This window comes from Dermochelys coriacea, chromosome 5 (assembly GCF_009764565.3).
Source record: "Dermochelys coriacea isolate rDerCor1 chromosome 5, rDerCor1.pri.v4, whole genome shotgun sequence".
Taxonomy (NCBI): domain Eukaryota; kingdom Metazoa; phylum Chordata; order Testudines; family Dermochelyidae; genus Dermochelys; species Dermochelys coriacea.
This window is the reverse complement of record NC_050072.1, coordinates 123,269,393-123,290,553: the sequence shown is the minus strand read 5'-3', so window position 1 is coordinate 123,290,553 and position 21,161 is coordinate 123,269,393. Positions and strand designations below refer to the sequence as shown.

The 21,161-nt window shown below is 41.1% G+C and overlaps 1 protein-coding gene across 4 annotated transcripts in view; it reads left to right on the top strand.

Moving 5' to 3' along the window:
- Positions 1-708: 708 nt before the first annotated feature.
- Positions 709-21,161, top strand: part of PALM2AKAP2 (PALM2 and AKAP2 fusion) — a 410,575-nt gene continuing 390,122 nt past the window's right edge. Inside the window, exon 1 of one of the 4 annotated variants that reach the window (XM_038402234.2) lies at positions 709-1,052. In XM_038402234.2, coding sequence (XP_038258162.1) covers positions 1,008-1,052 — 45 coding nt within the window. In that variant the 5' untranslated portion in view covers positions 709-1,007. The remainder of the gene's footprint in view (positions 1,053-21,161) is intronic. The other 3 variants (XM_038402229.2, XM_038402230.2, XM_043514421.1) reach the window with 3 other exon arrangements.

Genomic DNA, 21,161 nt, shown 5'->3' with positions numbered 1-21,161 from the left:
ACACAATGGAATTTCCATTTTTCATCTGATTTTCTTTTCTTTTTAAACTTAGTTTTATTTTATGTGTGTAATTTTCTATGTTGAATGGTTGCAAAGCCAAGTATGCAAAAATTAGGAATTGCAAGAATTAAGGCTGCCTGCACAATCTTAATTCAGTCTCCTGGAGCATAGGCATTATGATACAGTCGTTAATAACATTATTGCATACTTTGCCCCCACTTTTGAGTGCTTGACTTTACAACCTTAACTTTCTTTAAGATAGTGGTTCTGTGTGTGTGATCTGTATATACAATTTGTGGGCTTCATCGTATTCCCTACCCTCTGAGCTAGGCTCCTGAAGAGTCACCTCTTTAAACATGGCATATTATAATGGCAGTCTCACACTCTCGTGCTATACTCTGAATGTCTACCTATGTATTGTTTCTCTCGAGTCGCTAAAACAATCTCCTTTTCTCTAGCCAAATCCTTTTAGACCTCAGGTTTGCTGTGCCTCACTCTTGAATAGCTACGGATTGGTGAATTCCTTCTATCCCCCTCACCCTGGAGTCCCCGTTTTAAGGGCATGCTGTGGTACAGCTGTCTCTGCTGCATTCATGCAGGTTCTGATTACTATGCACACTATTGATGTTGAGCTCCTGTCATGACCCAACACTCCATAGGAGGAGCAAATGAGCTGAGACGTCAAGGAAAAAAATTACAGCCATGCGAGCGATCCCTGTGCTCAGCTGCTTTTGGAGCACATACATGGCTTGTGTGACAGCAACAGCGCACAGAAGCAGCAATGAAATGCAGTTAGCAGTACAGCTGGGAGACAGGCAGGCACTGGTCCAGTTTCTAAAATGATCCTCTCGTAAGCCAGTCTGCAGCGCCTCCAAAAGGGGTTGACTCCTGTAAAAGAGCACAGCTTTCTTTGCAAATACTCTGTGGTGTAACTCAGCTTCCCTGGGTGACTGCAGTGCTTTGTTTTGTTTTATTATTTTTTTTCCCTCTGTGTCCTTTTCTCCAGGATGGCGGAGGCAGAATTGCACAAGGAAAGGCTGCAAGCCATAGCAGTAAGTCAGTTTCATTTTACTTGCTCTTTTGTCTGTGAATAGGGAGCTGTGAGGTGATGAAGTCCAAGGATTCCAGCACAGTAGCTGGGTAGCATTTAGACAGGGTGGTTTTGGAGAAGTTTTCAGCAGAGAGTTCTCCCTTTTCCTCCTTATCAAACAACTGATTAAAGGTTGTTTTTATGTGACTTCGCTGGTAATGAGAAGAGTTAAGATGCTCTCTCATCCTGACGTGTGCCAAACCCATGAATGGTAGCATGCTTATAAGACAGATGAAAGGGAAGAACAGGAGGAATAAATGGGGAGGGAGGTGGTTGGAAGAGAGCATCAGTACTTTGCTTTAAAAAATATTCTCACGCTGCTGGAGCGTTAGCTAAGCAGAATAAGAAGTTAAACTAGAGGGCTCAAGCATGGGGTGGCTTTTACTGAAGAAAATAATTCTTATTTTTTAAAAAAGCCAACAGAATCCAGTAAAGAAGGCAGGTGATCACTAATCATTTTTAACTAGCTTTTTCAAATGCCTTCAGCGAAATTCTCCAATGACTTATGCCCATGGGGGCTGCTGGGGCAAAGTTAGTGCAGAATTGTGACCCATTTTAGTCTAAACTTTTATTTTCCTCCTTGATATTAAAATCAGCCACACAGCGAGCTAGAGTCTAAGCTGATGCAAATAAGCATAGCGCCATTTGACTTCAGTGGAGCTACAGCCAATGAGAGCAGCTGAGGATTTGGCCCCAGTTTTTTCAAAAATATAATTGTGCTTACAATGGAAAACATCAGGTCGTTATTATTAAAGCAAATAAATGATATCAAAAGCGCCACATTTCCATGACCTTTTTCCACCCGCTAAGCCCACATAATCTTGCCCTTGTTCAATATGACATTTAGGTGAGTTTTGGGGTTTTTTTGGGATGGTCGACATGCTAATTCAGCAAATCTTTGGGGTTGGATGGTGCAATATGTGCAGATGGCTGTATGTTTCAGGTCTGAAGTGAAGAGGCACAAACCGACTGAGCCTGCTTAGATTTTAGGAGCCCCTGCCAGCATGTTGCCAATGATCAACAGATGTTGTGTTTTACTATAGCTGCCACAGCTGGGTTATACATTTCCTTTGTAGACAGAGGAATGGCTGCTGCTGCAGTACCAAGTTGTTTTTCTTAGGTCCGTCAATCTGCTAATAGGCCTGTGTATATTTAAAATAACCAGAAATATTATAAACTACATACTTGTTCCTCTAAAATGCTTCCTGGAAAAGATCAAATGTTTTCATTTAAGGGAGAGGGGGAAGATATTATGGCTTAACGTGTTGAATGTTTTAACGGAGTGAAGTAGCTGATTTAAAAAGAAATAGTGGGCCAAAGTATTCTACAGGTCGAGGCATTAACAGTTCCTTTCATCAAAGTATTAATAGTGCTCCTTTAGGCCATGAAAGGGTTAATTCTCCGCTTTCCCCACTCACATATTCTTCCTGGAGGCTTTGTGCTGCCAAACTTGAAGAATTTACACTGCATTGCTCCAAAATGTATTGCAATTATATATGAGAATCTTAAAAATCCTTCTTTGTCTTCAAACAAAAAAGGGGCTGGGGAATGTATTACTGCTGCTTCATGCCATCATTAAGTTATTCAGAGCTAACCAATGTTCCCTGTTCCCAGTAGTGGGTGGTACTAAGAAAGGGTGTGCCTAAGAATGGCACCAGCCCAACACTTTGAGCCAGGTTCTTTCCATTGCCCAGGACTTTCTATCCTCGTTTGCACCGCTACAAAGTGGGAGTAAAATTTTTTCCTGATAATTTGGTAAATGACTGGACAAAGTGCAGACAATAATGGATCTGGACCCCTATGTACTGTATACACTACATTATGGCGTGCTTTTAGCTGAAGAAACTGGTGGTGAAGAAGAATATGATCAGTGACTCAAAGTAGATTGAACACAGTTCAACTTGAACCACAAAAGTATTCAAATTTGGTCTTGCTTTGTGTTCGGACTGCACCCCAAGCGAGCAATTGTTTGTTCAAAGGTTCTGCGTGTCAACAAGTTGTCCATGTAAGCTTTCTGGAGAACTTTACTGCTCCAGCTGAATATTTGTAAATGTTATCAGAATGTCAATCAGAGTGTGTTTCGAATGTAAGCTTGGTTCATCAGGATGGGTCATGTGGCATAAGTCACAGGGCATTTCTCCCATGTTCCTGATTTGCTGGACCTATCCAATATGATTAAGAGGATCAGCCAAACTTAAATGGTGCCTCAGAAAAGAGGGATGCAGGATTTCAGTTCAGCTCACTGGAAAAGTCAGGAGAAAATATTTTAACCAATTTCCAGTGTCTGTCTCAGGTGGGCAAAGACCTACTTCTGTGCATTATTACTAGGGCTGTGTGAATGCTGGGAGAAAAATTCCTTGCACGGTCGTTCCAGTTTCTAAACAAATTCACTTGGACTATGATCGCACCTTTTTGTGATTGCTTAGATGGACAATCCCGTTAACAAATTTACTGTGTGGAACATTCACAGAAATAGTGACTTTTAAGTGATTATTGCAGAATATTGAAGGAACACAAATTTCAAATTTGGAATTGTGAATATTCTTGCCAGAAACCTGATAGTTTCCTATCAATCAAATTAATTGCAGTTTTAAACCTGTGAGCTCTCACAATTAGAAACAATTTTCTATGGCTCTGACCCTGCATTGTGAGTAGGGTAGGAGTACAATTTTGGGAGGAAAGAGTGTCTTTTTGTTAAGGCACTAGTCTAGGACTTAAAAAGAAAAGGAGTACTTGTGGCACCTTAGAGACTAACAAATTTATTAGAGCATAAGCTTTCGTGAGCTACAGCTCACTTCATCGGATGCTGTAGCTCACGAAAGCTTATGCTCTAATAAATTTGTTAGTCTCTAAGGTGCCACAAGTACTCCTTTTCTTTTTGAGAATACAGACTAACACGGCTGCTACTCTGAAGTCTAGGACTTGGAGACCAGGTGCAATTCCCTACTCTGCCACAGGTGTGACCTTGGGCAAGTCACTTTGCTCTGTTTCCCACCTGTGATATGGGGATTATAGCACTGCCCTTCCTCACATGTTGTTGTGAGGAGAGCTACATTAAAGAACCTGGGGCCAATTAAGAACTTTCCAGAAGGCAGGGAGAAGGCTAGGTTGATTGGGACACCTGAAGCCAATCAGGGGCTGGCTAAAACTAGTTAAAAGCCTCCCAGTCAGTCAGGTGGGTGTGCATGTCAGGAGCTGTGGGAAGAAGTTGCACTGTTGGAGAGACTGAGCAGTACACACAATATCAGGCACAAGGAAGGAGGCCCAGAAGTAAGGGTGAAGTAGAGCTTGAGGAAGTGAGGGCTGCTGTGGGGGAAGGAGCCCAGGGAATTGTACATGTCATGTTTCTAAAAGGTCAGCTACCATAGCTGATACTATTAGGGTCCCTGGGCTGGAGCCCGGAGTACAGGGTGGGCCCGGACTCCCCCCACCCCCTTTGCCCCCTGATTAATCACTGAGAGTGGGAGACAACAGAGACTGTGCAAGGAAGGATAACTTCTCCTCACCTCCCTCACTGGCTTATGATGAAAATGGCTCAATAGACTGTGACCCTTGTCTCTAGAGAGAGAAGGGTTACGTGGAGGGTCACAGTGAGCCTCTGAGGCTAGCGAAATCTGCCAGGAAATGCGGGTCCCACAGAGGCAAGGACAGAGCTTTGTCACAATGTACATATGTATATTGAGTCCTATCTAAGCGACTATTCAAGGGACTGACAAAAATCGATTGTTTAACACAAGCTGTCTTCTAACACAAATGAAGCAGAAACGTATGCAGTATGTATGGTATGCAGGTACTTTATAAAGCAAGAGGTTGGAAGGATGGTTTTCTGCTTATATGAGCTAGAACAGGAGATTTATATAGTTCAGCAGATTTCAGACTTTATTGAATAATGCTAATCCTTGGTCTTGGATTAGTTCATTTTTCGTGAAGAGGGACTGGTAAAATTTGGATGAAAGAAGGAAACATTTTTGTGGCATTTTAAATAATGATGGCTGCCTTATGCTGCTCAGAAGTTTGGAATGTTAGTCATCCCAGAGGAGGTGAATTTAGTGGGTAGAGAACAGGTGAGGCATTTATCACATGGTGGACAAATTAATCACGTAGCTCTGAAATTTATTACATGGTTCCACAATCTATGACATGGTTGTCATCATCGTGTAATGGCATAAATGTATATGCATTTGCTTACATATATTCCATGTATAAATTGTCAGGCAAAAATGATTGCAATTCAGATCACAATGAGAGAGGCTCAAATTAAATGCATACCCCAAATAAAAAAAATATAGTAAGAGGACCAAAAAATGCTACTATGGCTAAACAACAAAATAAAAGAGGTGGTTAAAGGCAAAAAATGGATCTTTTAAAAATCGGAAGTCAAATCCTATGGAAGAAAATAGAAAGGAAGATAAACTCTGGCAAGTCAAAGGTAAAAGTATAATTAGGCAGGCCAAAAAAAATTTTTTTTATATAGTGTATATATACATACAATGTATATGTATACACAGAAAGATATATTGTGCATGCTTGGAAACTACCTACGACTTTGTGGCCAGTCTCAAAATCCAAATGTCACTATTAATAATGTTTTAATTTGTATCAGAATTATGAATAAAGATCTTGTGAGTTTGAAAAACCCTAAATGCTAGAAACTCAGGAAATTCACAATGAAACTTTCAAACTTAATTCTATCCCCATCCACCCTCTGCTTTAGGCTAAAGACCACCTTATATTGGCCATCTTACTCAATTTCATTTCCTAATTGGGTCACAGATCACCAGAATATGCATCAACACTTTCTAGTTGAGGATAGGTAAAATATATAATATCTGTAAAACTATAATGCAGTCTCTCAGTGAGCTCTCCATCTAAGGCTCTCATTCTGTAAACACATATGTACATGTGAGTAGTATTTGGCATGCCATTAGTTCCATTGGACTAAATGGACTTATTCCTGTTTGCAAGTGCTTTTAAGATTGAGTCTTTAGCAATGATAAATTTTCCATTCGCTTTTTTAATCATCTTCTATAATTTAATAGAAGATTATATTTCTGCTGTAGATCACTACTGGATACTTTAAAAAAAGAAAGAAGAACTAGAGAGAGGTTACCATTTTCTCTTCAATTTGATCCTTTTTTAGAGTAATTTCTATAGAACACTGTTGCCTTTCTATAGATCACTATTTATTTCATCATTATTCAATAGAATTTTTCGATGAGGATGTTAGCTTTGCTTTATATTACTGACCTTAACTCTTCCTTTGATTTGTGAGTGTATGTGTGTGTGCGTGTGTGCGCGCGCGCGTTTTATTACAGTGCGGAGGGGAGGGTTTTTGTTTTGTTTTGTCTTGTCTGCTCACCTACTTGAGAAGGCAGTGAACTTCAATCCAGCAGTGGGGACCACTGGTACAATTCCTGTACTTGTGTGGAATCCTATGGATTGCAGCAGGAGTCCATGAGGGCAGATCCGCATATAGGGACTGGCCTCAATAAAGAGTTTATAGGATGGGAATATAATTAGTACCAGTCAATCTGGTTTTATGGGAAATGGGTCTTGTCAAACAACGTGATATATTTTGATGCAATTACATGTTTGATAAAGTTCACTGTATTGATACATTACACTTAGATTTTTGTAAAGCAGTTGACTTGATCCTGCACAACATTCTGATTAAAGATTTAGTACTAAACAATATCCGTAAAGCACACATTAAATAGATTAGGAACTGGCTAATTGACCAATCTCAACAACGGGGCATACCATCGAATGAGATGTTTCTAGTGTGTTTGTGCTGGGATCAGAACTAGGTCTGGCACTGTTCAATATTTTTATCAATAATCTAGACGTGAATATACGATGACGGTTGATAAAATGTGTGGATACACAAAGATTGGTGGAATGGTTAATAACACTGAGGATAGGATAGTCATACAGAGCAATCTGTATCAATCTTAGACATCCTCAAATCAAGACTGGATATCCTGAAGATATGCTTTAGTCATATGCAAGTTATTGGGGTCAGTGCAGGGGTAACTGGATGAAATTCTAGGTCCTGTGTTGTACAGGAGATCAGGCTACGTTACCTAATGGATCCCGCTGCCTTTAAAATCTATGGGCTTGTAACTTCATCAGTAATGCTTATGATAATTACTAACCATACAAACTGTGATGGTGGAGCTCACAACTTCCCTCGTGTTCAAGGGATTATATGAACTGGTAGCCTGAGTGGACTGCACATGAGAATGTATATGCTTTGCCAGCCTAGCCTGTGGAGGAGCTTTTAGGCACCCTGAGCCTTGAAGTGGAATTAAAGTTAAGAATACATTACTCTTTAAAATAACATTCATAAAATTGTTGGGGTTTTCCAGAAATATAGGTCAGATTGATTCTGTATAGAGATGTAAAATGTAGAAAGATATATGGTGGCTGCACTATAAAAAAAAATGTTAATTCTGTTTTGAAGATTCTGTTGGTTTGACAGATTCCCTCTAGTTAAATGTGAAATATCAGTGGAATCAGTGATTTTTTTCTAGTCTGGAATTCATATTCTGAATCTGATTTTTTAGGAATAACCTTTTCATACCTACACACAATTCAGAATTTCTGTAGTGTCATTTTTCAGCTTTGCAAATTTCTGTTAATCCAAGACAAATAACTTTTCTAATGGGCTAGCAAAATACTTTTTTTTTTCATCATCATCCCCTATTACATCCTGCTAAAAACTGATAGATTAGATTTTGTGCCTGAGTTCATTCTCTCTTCAATTTTCTTATCAAGTTTGCAAGGCATTTTAGAGTATGTTGCTATACATAAAAATTTCAGTCCCAGGGATTGAGTTCATATGACCTAAACTGGCAGCTTCGCTTAATCATTAATGTGGCCTAGTCATGATCAATCATAAACTGGTTCCTCAGGCTGTGATTCAGGAAAGCAGTTCTACTCAGGACAGCATTTAAGCATGTGCTTAAGTCCCAGTGACTTCCAAAGGTTTTAAACCCATGCCTAAAGTTGAGCACATGCTTAAGTGCTTTCCTGGATCAGGGCTCCAAAGTAGGGAGGTGGTGGAATCTCCATCCTTAGAGGTTTTTAAGGCCCAGCTTGACAAAGCCCTGGCTGGGATGATTTAGTTGGGATTGGTCCTGCTTTGAGCAGGGGCTTGGACTATATGACCTCCTGAGGTCTCTTCCAACCCTAATCTTCTATGATTCTATGAGTACATACCCCCTCCCTCAAAGCAGCAATGAAGTTTTAGTCTGACTCTTACAGCTACACATTTTAACCCATTTTTCTCTGGCCTTTTTTTCTCTCATTGTCATGTTTTCAACATGCATGCACTGCTCTGATTAATCCTAACCTTCTAGAGCCCCAGGTTTCAAGCCATAAATTTGTTTTGTCCAGGACAACCTTAGGAACAGAAGATGTTCTGTATTTGTATCTTTTTATGTCTCGAGAGTGGCCCTTTTGTGAGATGTGTGTGATTTTTTTGATGTCCAAAGAAGTGAAGCTGGATTGCCATTGGGAATATAACAGCCTTCTGAGGTACTCTCTCATGAGGAATGCATGATGGTGTTAAAAGCATGTCATGGAGCCTATATCCTGTTACAGATATTCCAAGAATGGATTTGGTGTGTGTATACCCTACTGCCATCACAAACCACATCTCAATGAATAATGCTCTGCCTAAACCCAAGCCAGTGCGCCTCAGTGGAAATTAAATGTGGGAGAGGAAATGTTATGTCTGCACTTGCATAAAGGATGATGAGTCATCCCTCAGAGCGCATCTCCATGAAATGTAACACATAGCATCCCTTGGCTGGCTTCACAGGCAAGATTTCCCCAGAAAACAGCCATAGGACCAAGACAGTATATCATCCTGGTTTCTGGATTCTGTGAAGCACCAGGGATGTTCGGATTGAATAACAAACCCTGCAACCTTTGCCCAAATCTTAATCCTACAACAACCCAAAACTGTTGTGGGGTTTGAAAAAGTAAGGTTAACTTTGCTGGTTTTGAATTTGTATTATGCTTTTAAAAACATTTACACATGCAGCAGCAAAAATGGACATACAACGCGAAAATACTGCTGTCGCATTTTTCATACAAGCTAGGAAGCAATAGAAACAAACCGGCTCACAGGAATTTTCCAACCCAGTTTCCAGATAGAGCCAAATTTCCAGGATTTAGCCATACAATACCATCTAAATTTCACCCACCACGAGCACACAGTTTAGGCCTATGCTAACCTAAGATCACAGCCCTAGTATTGTTTGTATGCAATGATTTAAAGAAATCAATCCAGGATCTGCAAAACTTGCCCTCAGTTTAATACAGTCTCCATTTTAAATAATTTTAGGTAGAGGTGGTTGAAAACTGGTGAAAGATTTTGGTGAATTTTTTTCTAAATGTTCTGTGAAAAGAGATTGATGAAGATTTGAATTTTTGGAAAATGGTGACAATCTCTACTACTAGGTATAATTCTGTCTTCACTGGCTGGAGCTACTGTGCTTTACTTCAGGGTTGTAATGGCTAAACATGATGGATGCAGAGGAATGCCTATAGTGAGACAAGAACATAAGAATGGCCCTACTGGGTCAGGCCAAAGGTCCATCTAGCCCAGTATCCTGTCTTCCGACAGTGGCCAGTGCCAGGTGCCCCAGAGAGAATGAACAGAACAGGTAAGCATCAAGGGATCCATCTCCTGTCGCTCATTCCCAGCTTCTGGCAAACCGAGGCTAGGGACACCATTTCTGTCCATCCTGGCTAATAGCCATTGATGGACCTATCCTCCATGAATTTATCTAGTTCTTTTTTGAACTCTGTTATGGTCTTGGCCTTCACATTTGTGTTGACAAAAACATGTTATTAAAATAATTTGTCTTCCAAGGGTTAACCACAACCTAAATGGTTTAGTGGCAGTGAAATGAGCATGACCTTTTGGCAATAGCACAGTGGCAATATACAGTTCTTGTTGCACAGATGCTTTTTGTTACTTAGCTGACTTACAGTGGGGTTCAGTGCTGGAGGCAAGTGAGGAGTTCACATAAAAACAAACTCTCTGCAGTGCAAAAAAGCAAACAATCGATCGGGCCGGGGAGGCTGGTTTTGGAGGGAGCCAGGTCTAGTCTATTAGCTGCTGCCCTTTAGGGCTATGTGAAGCTGAGGGTGTTGCATGTAACCAGCATTCTGACGGGTTTACACAGATGATTTTATTTTGAGCGCTTTGTGTGCCAAGTTCGTTTATCAGGATCCTCAGAGAACAGTTAGGTGGGTGGAGTTGAGCCTACCTAAAAGGTTTAATAATAGAGCAGCTGCCAATTGGCAGAGGGTTTCAGCCAGAGGAGGTGAGTATGGAGCCGGTGGTGTGAAATTAAAAAGTCCCCAAGTTCCATGTATATGGTGTTTGTATACAGATGTTTCCAGACCCATCAGGGACACTATATTACTAAGCTATCAGTGCTTCAGATGTGTTCATTTTCTACACAGTGGTGTATAGTGCTTTATGTAAAATAAAGCACTGAAGTCTATATAAAGAATGGCTATGCATTCAAAGGCAAGAGGTTAAACTCAGGGAGAGAGATTAAAAGCAAGGTTGCCATGTAATTTATTGTTAAAGAAGGAACAATTTAGCAACTTTTATGCCTTCTGCAGAAAGCCACACAGCTGTCATCTCTTTATGACAGCAGCAAGAGTGATTGTAAAGCGTAGATTACTTGGGAGTGGACAGTACTATAACAGTTATCATCAGATTAACCAACTGAGTGCCATACGCTGCAAGGTGCATCTATCCAGTTACCACCTACCTTAATTAAATTATCTGCTGCACAATACTCAAAAGGGAAATGTTTTTGAATATATACACATAGTTGTTGTTAGTATTTATTATTACAGTAGCACCAAGGAACCTGTATCAGAATAGGGAATCCATTATACTGTGTGTTTTGCCATCAGAGATCAGAGCATCGGTTGGTCAAGTCACTCTGAGACGGCGATGTGACCTGTTGGACAAAGCAAAGGAGCAGAAGGGATGAACACATAAGTGCTACACTGGTACTACCACAAAATCATTCTGGGATCTTGGTCAAGTCACTTAAATGTTGTGTCTGTCTCCTCATCTGTAAAATGGGGATAGGTTTACTACCAAACAAGCGTGTTGTGGTAAGTGAAGACTGGTTAGTTAATGTTTGCACAATGCTTTGAAGATGTAAAGTGCTATATAAATGCTACTGTGAACTCTTATTCTGCCTGTTGTAGTGCAGGAACTTGGCACTCAGGGCAAGGAAAAGGAAGGCCCATTAAGCACATGGTGAATAATTTCATGGTGATTTTTTTTTTCTGGTTTGGCAATAGGAGAGGTTCTTTAGTATAGCTCTATTGTTCGTTGTTTAGAATAGTGCAGCTGAGATCCGGGCACTGTGTGAACTCACATATTGAGTGACAGTCCCCATCTCACTGGAGAAGAGGGTGACGTGAAACATACACAGAACAGCGAAGCAGTTTGCCCCGGGACACACAGCAGTTGAGCCAAGCTTAGAATGACTGCCACCCAGCACCCTGCCCACTGGACCACACTACCACTTTGTTTTTAGCCTTTGTTCTCTCTCCCCTGCCCACTGTACTTTTGCCAAGTGCACCAATCATGCATCAAGAAGCATTAAAATGCCCCCACACACACCTCATTATGTAGAGCCTTGCTAATCTGCATTTTGTTTTCTTGCCCCTAAAATAACCAAACCCTCTCTCAATTTGAGCTCTTCAACAAATGCTTGAGCCATCTCAACAAGGGTTTGTTTTCTGTAGCACTTTCAAAATGTTTTCATTGTTTGAGCCTGGAGCAAGACAGAGGGGATAATGAACCAATTGCTGGCTCACTCAGAGTGCTGTGTTTCAGTGCTGCTGCAGCTATTCTGTTTGAAGAGTACAGCTTGTGTAATCAATTCATTAAGGTGTGTCTTTGTACTTCTTTACTGCATGCATGCTTATGTCAATACTAGCAACTCTATCAATAAAACTCACTCCGAAAGAGATCTTTGAGAAGGGTTTACAGCTTGGATATGTGCGGGATGCCTGTATGCTGATTCAAATCCATAGACATTGGAAGCAGTGGAATGGAATTGGATCAGCTCCCTCCTGTGCTGATTTTCATCAGAACGTTGTTACTGCTATCCTGTTCTATTTTGCAGGATGTAGATGTATTCCATTATTCTCCTCACAAAGAGTGTGTGTTTGTGTGTTTTTAAATGGCACATGGGAGTTGACACCCAATTTATGGAATATTTAGCTTGGCATTGTCCATATTAATGTTATGACATTTATTTATTTATTTTATAGTTCTCTTGGACTAAGATGTGAAGTGACATTCTTGTCCAGTTTCCAATCTGGCAAGGTCAGGCTAGGAAATAAACGGGCTTGGAAATTTCTTTTTGCAGATCCCAGAGCCATGATTATATCTGATTTCTCTCCCCTCATTCTAGCTCACTTCCTGGGTTCCTCCAGCAATATTCCCCTGATCATTAACAGCACTCAGAAGGAAATGCCCTTATGCAGGGGGTGTCGAAAAGGGATGCATGCACAACAATGCTTGAAACCAAAGTACAAAATTGTCCCATCCCACCTTTGAAATCAAATTACAGGGCATGTAACTTCTTGAATGTGACAGTATTCTTGAAAATCATATAACTGGAATGGCTAATTTTCCCCTTTCATTTCAAGCCCTGATTTTGGACAGAAGGTAGGAGACTTTGAGAGAACTTTTTAAAAGGAATAGGACTCCCTGCGGAAAGCAGGAGGGGGAAGGGGATTAGTGCCAGTTTCCCAGCATGCCTCTTGGAAGGCAGAGAGTCTGTTCTATTGTGGCCAGCCGTCAAGAATGTCAGCCAGCCACTTGCTCAACAGAGATGCATCCTCAGTCCAAGCAATGTGAGCCAGTAGGGGTAAAGATTCATATTTTTGCTGGTATCTCTCCCTTTTCCAAAGACTAGAATGCCACTCAATCTGAAGCTGCACAGAGTATAATTTAGGGATGAATTTATCCCAACAATATTAATTAAAGATGCATCAGAAAAGAGAAATAACAGTAAAAGTATGATTTTTGTCCATAGCTCCTTCTGGTAGTGGGAAGCTGGATGTAATTCCTAAGAGGCTGATGGCTAATATTCTTGCTCAGCAGAGTGGGTTGTGTGCTGGCAACCTAACAACTTTACTCTGCTTCCTTCTGTGGTCTCTATGTATTAAAAAAATGTTTCAATATCTTTTCCCTCTTTAATGAGGTTACCCAGGATGTAATTCAGAGCTGAATTTTGAGCCACTGGTCCATTTTCAGCTGTTGAATGCTGTTGTCAAACAATTTTGGATTCTGTGGTTAAGATTCTCTGCTCTGTTAGTGTCTCTTTTCCTGTACTCTGGCTGGCTTTGAGACGGACACTAGGCTCATGCTTCTCTGGCTTGGACTTCTGGACACTAGTTATTCACTTTAAAAGACTTGTTTTTATGTGCTATATTCTCACTATGCTCAGAACTATGCTCATTACACAAGTAGGACCAAACTAGTAAGAATTGTGGCAAATGTGGGTAATATCACTTTGTTCAGCACATGGCTTTTCTGTCCTCCCTTAGCCTGTAGTGCAAAACTTCAGTATGAAATGCATGTTATCGGACAGATTTTCAGAAGAGATTGGCACCCTTCATGCTGAGCTGTTTTGAAAATCGAACCTTTTATTTAAGTGCTTAAATGGGAGCTAGGCTATTGAAAATGTGGCCTAAGTTGTGGTTGTTGAGCACTTTACTTATGGGGCAGATTTCATTGAACCTAATCTCCATGGTAACTCTGTAACATGCTTCAGGAACTCTGCCTCAAAAAATGATAACTTTCCCTAGAGACAGGCAGCCTCCTTAGAAACGGAAAGGTGCAGCAGAGAGACCATTATAACAATTGGGATTGTGGTGTTTAAATATCTGCACATAGAAATTCAGAGATGACAATACTTGTAAAACCATTCCAACTTGTCCCAGTGCAAATGCTTGTCATTCAAGGTGTCAATTCAAGCACCACCTTGTAACACTTGAAGCTAGCTCTTTCCTGGCTTTACTAGCAGATAAGCCAGCACTCTGATCACTCTGGCACTAATTGGTTCCCCCAGGGAGGTCTGGTTGAGGAGAAGAAGGTTTTATCTAATCAGGCTGGTAGGCATCAGCTAATTAATTAATTAACTCATCAGCTAAGGGCTGATAAAGCCCAGAAAGGAAGTGCAAGGGGGAGGGGAGCAGTGCTGGCTGAGCCCAGATTTAGAGAGATCTCAAGGAAGGAAGATCTCTTCTATTCTCGGGCCCTGGGGAAAGGTACTGTAAATAGTATTGCTGCCTGGAACTCTCAACGTGCTGATGGAGGGATATGAAATAAATTGCACATTGTGGATTCCAAACCGGTGGAGTCGATGCAGTTTCTGTGGTGCTAGAGAGAGCAGGAGCGGAGCATGCCCTGCTACGGGAAGGTAAACAAGATCAATAACCTTCCTTCTATTAGAATCCCAGCCCATGGGACCATTTCATTCTTAGGTGGTCAATGCCAAGATGGGCTTTAGATGAAAACTATCTACAGCGTCTATTACCAGCTAAATCCTTTTTCACATCACATTTAAGAATAAATTATTCCGCTGGGGATGTCTTGGCAAACTCTCACTTATGGCCATAAATACTACTTAAAGCAGCCCATAATTGTGGAGAGTGAGATGGGATAGATCCATTGGCAAGAATTATTTACCTTCTCCACCTTTAGAAAATAAGCTGATAAATAAGGGGGGGATGGGAGGAATGAATAACCAGCAAGGAGAGGGATGTCTATTTGAGAATACTGAAATTGTCATTTACACCAAGGTAGGTGTTTGGCAGCCCTAGACTGATAAGCTCATTATTAGCTCTGATACAATTTAATAGGAATGCTTCATTTGCTAATTACCAAGTGTTACTTAAATTAGCTTGAGTTGGCTGCAAAGTCGATTGATTTAGAAAGTAAATTGAAATCCGGTTGAAGTAACCTAGCTTTGATTATTTAGTTCATTGCAAAGCTGGCAGCTGGGACTGCCCCTACAGGGATAAATGCATGATAAAATATCCATAGTACAATACAGGAAAGATGTTCACATCACCATGTTCCGTGCTGCTGGATGTTGGCCTAGGGAAGAGCTCATCATTGCCAACCCCAAACATTTTAAAATCTTGAGATTTGGCTTTAAAAATCATGATTTTTAAAAATATACTTTGGGTTCTTTTTATTTGCCTTTTGATTTTTGAGTGTTTATGGTATACTGGGATCCCATTTTCAAGTTATTTTTCTGTGACCATGAGGACTAGTAACATTCATAGCAATGCTGAGATTCTTGTATAATCATATAAACTGAGGTTTTAAGAAAAACACAATATTGTGAGACTTGCAATAAAGAAGCAAAAGTTGGTAACACTGTGGCCCTTATAATGCAATGTCAATTGCTCCGGTATGTCAAATGGAAATTGAGCAATTGTGTGCCTAGCTATCAGCCTTGTCTACACTACCGCTTAAGTTGTTGCAAGTTACATTGCTCATGGGTGTAAAAAACAGACTCCTCTGAGCAATGTAACTGATATCCACTTAAAGCAGTGTCTACTTTGCGCTATGTCGGCGGGAGACGCTCTCTCACTGACATAGCTTCTATCTCTCCCTCACTTCCCTTTTCATAGATGCATTTCTAACACACCCAAGTGTCTAATCTAACAGCCTCATGTCTGCTCAGTCTCTGAAGGCAGCACCCACACTCAGCTAGAAACACTTCCGTTTAAAATATTGGCTGGAACTCCTACAGAGGTGGTGTCTGCATTGATGGGTTGGAACCCATCCCAGTTGTCCAGAGGAAGCCAGCAATAAGGGACCATCTCTGCTGCAGGGCTGTACATTGGCTTCAAACACCCTCTTTCAGTAGGCTCTTGGTGGTCCATTTTCCCCAAGTCCCAGAGAGACTGAGTAGCTGTGACTTGTCTCCTTGAGATCTTCCACTGATAGCTTGTAGCTCAGTGGGAAGTGGTGCATGAGCTGGGCTACTTGGGCCCTGCACTGGTTTCTTTGCACAGTTCATACAGATGTAATCCTCATTCTCTGCCATTTTTGGAGAGATGTCAACACAAACTTGATGAAACCACTCGTCACAGCCACCATCACACTACACCCAGTCTACCTTATCCTTGGAGGGCCTTTGGCAGTTCTATGCAGCACACACAGCATTCTTATCATCAGACTCCTCAGACTTCTATATGAGGAGAGGCTGAGAGAACTGGGCATATTTAGTCTGCAGAAAAGAAGAGTGAGGGGAGATTTGATAGCAGTCTTCAAATACCGGAAGGGGGTTTCCAAAGAGGATGGAAGTAGGCTGTTCTGGGTGGTGGCAGACGACAGAACAAGGACTAATGGTCTCAAGTTGTAGTTGGGGAGGTCTAGGTTGGATATTAGGAAAAACTATTTTACGAGGAGGGTGGTGAAGCACTGGAATGAGTTACCTAGGGAGGTGGTGGAATCCCATCCTTAGATGTTTTTAAGGCCTCGCTTGACAAAGCCCTGGCTGAGGTAATTTAGTTGGAGTTGGTCCTTCTTTGAGCAGGGAGTTGGACTAGATGACCTCCTGAGGTCTCTTCCTAATCTTCTATGATTCTCTCACTGAGATGAAGTAATTACGTCGGCAAGAGAGCACTCTCCCATCTATTTAGCACGTCTTCACCAGACTCACAATTGGCACCGATTTAGCACAGTAATGAAGATGAGCCCTCAGGCAACTTAACAAGCCTTTAGCAACCCTTTGCTTGCACATTCAACTTGGCCATTGGCTTATAGCCAAAATGGGCTCATTCTATGAAAAATACAATGTTTTGACAAATATAATGTGTGACAGACCCAGACTAGTGGGGTACAGGAGTCTGGTAGAAGGCAGATATACTGGCCACTGGATGAACAGTTTTCTGTTCCCTGAGTGACCAGAGCAGGGGATGCCCTAGAGCAATCAAGAACCTGCTAGAACCAATTAAGAGAAGCAAGCTAATTAAGACACCTGGAGCTAATTAAGAACATACTAGAATCAATTATGGCAGGCAGACTAATCAGGACACCTGGTTTAAAAAGGACCTCCCATCAGTTAGGGGTGGGTGTGCAAGGAGCAGGGAGTGAGAAGGCGTGCTGCTGAAGGACTGAGGAGTACAAGCATGATCAGGCTTCAGGAGTAAGATCCTGTGGTGAGGGTAAAGAAGGTGTTGGGAGGAGGCCATGGGGAAGTAGCTCAGGGAGTTGTAGCTGTCACACAGTTGTTACAAGAGACACTGTAGACAGTTGCAATCCACAGGGCCCTGGGCTGGAACCCGGAGTATAGGGCGGGCCCGGGTTCCCCCCATCCCCCTCAACTCCCTATCTGAAACAAGAGGAGGTGACCTGGACTGTGGGTCCCACCAGAGGGGAAGGTCCCTGGCCTATCCCCCGACCCACTAGGTGGATCAGCAGGGACTGCGGGGATTGTTCTCCTCCCTTTCCCCATGCTGGCCAGTGATGAGGTTAGCTGAGTGAACGGCAGGTTTGAGCCACTAGCAAAAGTGGCCAAACTGAGGGCTGCCGTGAATCTCTGAGGTGAGCAAATCCGCCAATAAGCGCAGGACCCACCAAGGCAGAGGAGGAACTTTGTCACAAATGAGAGAACGTTCTCAATGCAAATTGATTTTGTCTGAAATCTAGTGACACCTAAAATCTTTTGTAATTACTTAACAGCAGTTTTTATTTAGTAGCATTATTGATAATATTCTTGCAAGGATCAGAGCGATTTTCCAAATGACAGATGATGAATCTACAGGGATTGTAGTATAGGACATTGAGAACTGTGGGTGACTGTTACTTGCACAAAATTCTCTATTACACACACTCTAAGGTACCCAACTTTATCTTAAAATCTGTTGCCCGCACACTCTAGGACATCCCACCTCTACCTAGTTCCTAGGGCTCAAGGTGCCTGGTTGATTTAGGCACCCCCACTCTTTCCCAGTTGCTAGGGCTCCAGGCAAAAGGCACCTATCTGTACTCCTCCGTGGGCTCTGGGCTCTACTCCTCGATGGGCTCCGGGTAAACACCATTCCCTGTGGACTCGGGGCTTAATCTTTTGCAGTTTATGGGGTCTTTTACCAGTGAAATAGCCTTACACAGTAAAATCCTCTTTAACCCCTATTTATTAAGAATTACCAAAAAAAAAAAGAATGCATATGCTAAGCATACACTGCTCACCACGCCCAGTTTCAATAAGGCAGAGGAACTTTTCTTGATGGCCAGTCAGGATCAGGTCATCTGGGGGACTCCAGTTTCTGCATGGTGTCGTTGGCAGAGTGTTAAGGTCTGGCAGCTCTGATCTTGGGGCTGTGTCCTGAAGTTGTTTTCCAAGAACTTCCTTTTGGACCCCGGTTTATATAGTGAAACTTGAGTCTTGTTTAGCTGTACCTTCACCAATTGTTTTAATAAAATATTACTAAGCAATTTTCTAACCAATCCTAACATATTGTAAAACAATTCTTTAACTAATTATACCCCACCACCTTAATTAATTTACACCTAGCAAAATTAATTATGTAACAGACAGAAACCATCAAAGAACCAGACAGAGCTCATACAAACAATAGAGAAGTGGGGACCATAAAGACAAAACAATAAAGAAATAAGGATTTCACGATCATAACTATTAATAAGTGGTTTCTTGCCTGGCAGAATGCTATCAAACTAAGTTTTCTTTAACCATCTTAAAGATCTGTTTCTTTATCTGGTGCGGGTGAGTGCTATTAAGACAGCATCGCCTTCTTAACAGCCCGATATTACATTGTTTTAATATAATTTAGATGGAATGTGAGGATGTGACTTTCTGCTTCTTAGCTCATAGCTGCTGCTCTCCTAATATGGCTGCAGACAAAGGCCTTGGGCCTTACAATATGGCTACAGGAAAAGTCCGTATCCTTACAGTGACGGTGTGGCTACGGCATCTTTAAGGAATGGAACACTTTGGGTTACAGCATTCAAAAGACTTTCAATTGGCAGCAGTTGCAGCTGGAATTGGTATTGGGGACTGGCCCAAGAATGAAGCAGGGCTGGATGTAGCTTCCAAACAAAGCACCCTCTCACTGCGATGCCACAACTGTTTTGTTCCTTTGTATACCGATTCAGTTAAATTAAAAGGCTTGATGGGCTGATGAGATTTTGGGAGACATCACATGAAAATCACGTGACAAGGGAGCATATTCTTTAATGGGGACCTTGAAACAGCAAAATGATCAATAAAATGGTAGCAAAGGAAGATGTTTCTGGAAAGAAAGAAAGAAAGAAAGAAAGAAAGAAAGAAAGAAAGAAAGAAAGAAAGAAAGAAAGAAAGAAAGAAAGAAAGAAAGATGACCATGTATGGAAAAGTGAATGGTTTTCCAGCTGGATGGAAAAAATTAATGTCGCTTTGTGAAAATCTATGGAAAAGCAATTGGAAGACTTGCAGAGATTAATTTCACCTATACAGTTTAGTGAAAGGTCTACTGGTTGTGTGTGTCCTGAAAACTGAAGGGAGTGTGATGATTTGTGATGCCTAGAGCTGTGTGAAGGATGGAAAATCCCATTTCCCAAAGGATTTTCCATATTTTGAAATTTAGGTTCACTTCAAATTGAAACAAAACCTGAAAACTTTGAAATTTTCCTTCGAGGAAAACTCTGAGGAAAAAAATGTTTTGGATCAATCAAAATATTTTGTTTTGACATAATCATGATGATGTTTCAATTTGACTTTGACCTTTTAAATTTTCATATTATACCATAATGTACAAAAAAAATTAAAATGTAAACTGAAAAGTTGTTTCTAAACAGAAAATGAAATGTTTTGTTCAGAAAATGTCTTCTCGGAACTTATTTCATTTTTTCTCCAAAATAGATTTCTGTGAAATTGTTAGTGTCATCATGTGTTTCAATTTTGGTGGAGCTGCATTTTCCAATGAAAAATGGTTCAGTCAAAGTTTTTTCCACCATCTCTAGTAGTGACAACAAAATCTCCAGATACCCCTGACTTGACATGGATCAGTGTCAAGTCCAAAACCACAAGATTTATTTGCTAAACTGGCAATGAGGTGACATTTACAGAACTTTCCTTGTCTCAAGCACATCAAACGCTGGTTCTAATGCCACCTGTTTAATAATTTCTTACAGTGAACTCACCTAAAGAAAAGATACTTTATTTACACAATGTGGGATTAAACTGTGTAACTCTTTGCCAGAGCAAGTTATTGAGACCAAGAACTTAACAAGATTCGAAAAGGGACAGGACATTTATATGGGTATCAAGATTAGCCAATTACCATAATTAATGACAAATTTTGGAAGGGATATTAAACCTCATGCTTCATATCTAAAGCCAATATTTATTTAAGACCAGGATGATGTCTGACACCAGCATGTGGGAAGCCGTGCCTAGTAGGTAGAACAGGAGGCAGGCCTATGGGATAGAGAAGGAGTCCATAGCCAGGATTAGGAACCCGGGTCAGAGCTAGAGTCAGAGGCTAGATGTCAGAGCCAGAGTCAAGTCAGGAATCAGAGCTGAGGGTCAGAGCTAGGTTACCAGGACTGAGGCAAGGCTGGAGCTGGGCTGAGTCTAAGTCTGGGAACAAGCAGGCACAGGAGCTATTGCAGCTATGAGCAAATGCTTTAAACACCCAATGAATAGCGTCAATCCAGAGAAGATGCATCCCTTCAAAAAAAAGACAAAAGTTATTAAGAATGTGTCTTTACCCAACAGTGTTTCAGAGATGAGATCACTTTTAGCTATGTTAACTTACTTTGGAAGAGTTCAGTCGAAAATTGTCTACAATAAGAAGCCCAGTGTCTAAACTTTATTACAAGCAAATGTACAACAGGCATGGCCGTAAAAGAAGGGGGTAAAAAGACTTAAAGAAGCAACGCTGTGTAGTTCTAATGTTTTGGTGCATTTTATAACCCTGTTAGTAGCATGTAGTGCTTCTCGGGTAGGGGATAATAACTATGTATATATTTGTACATAGATAAAGA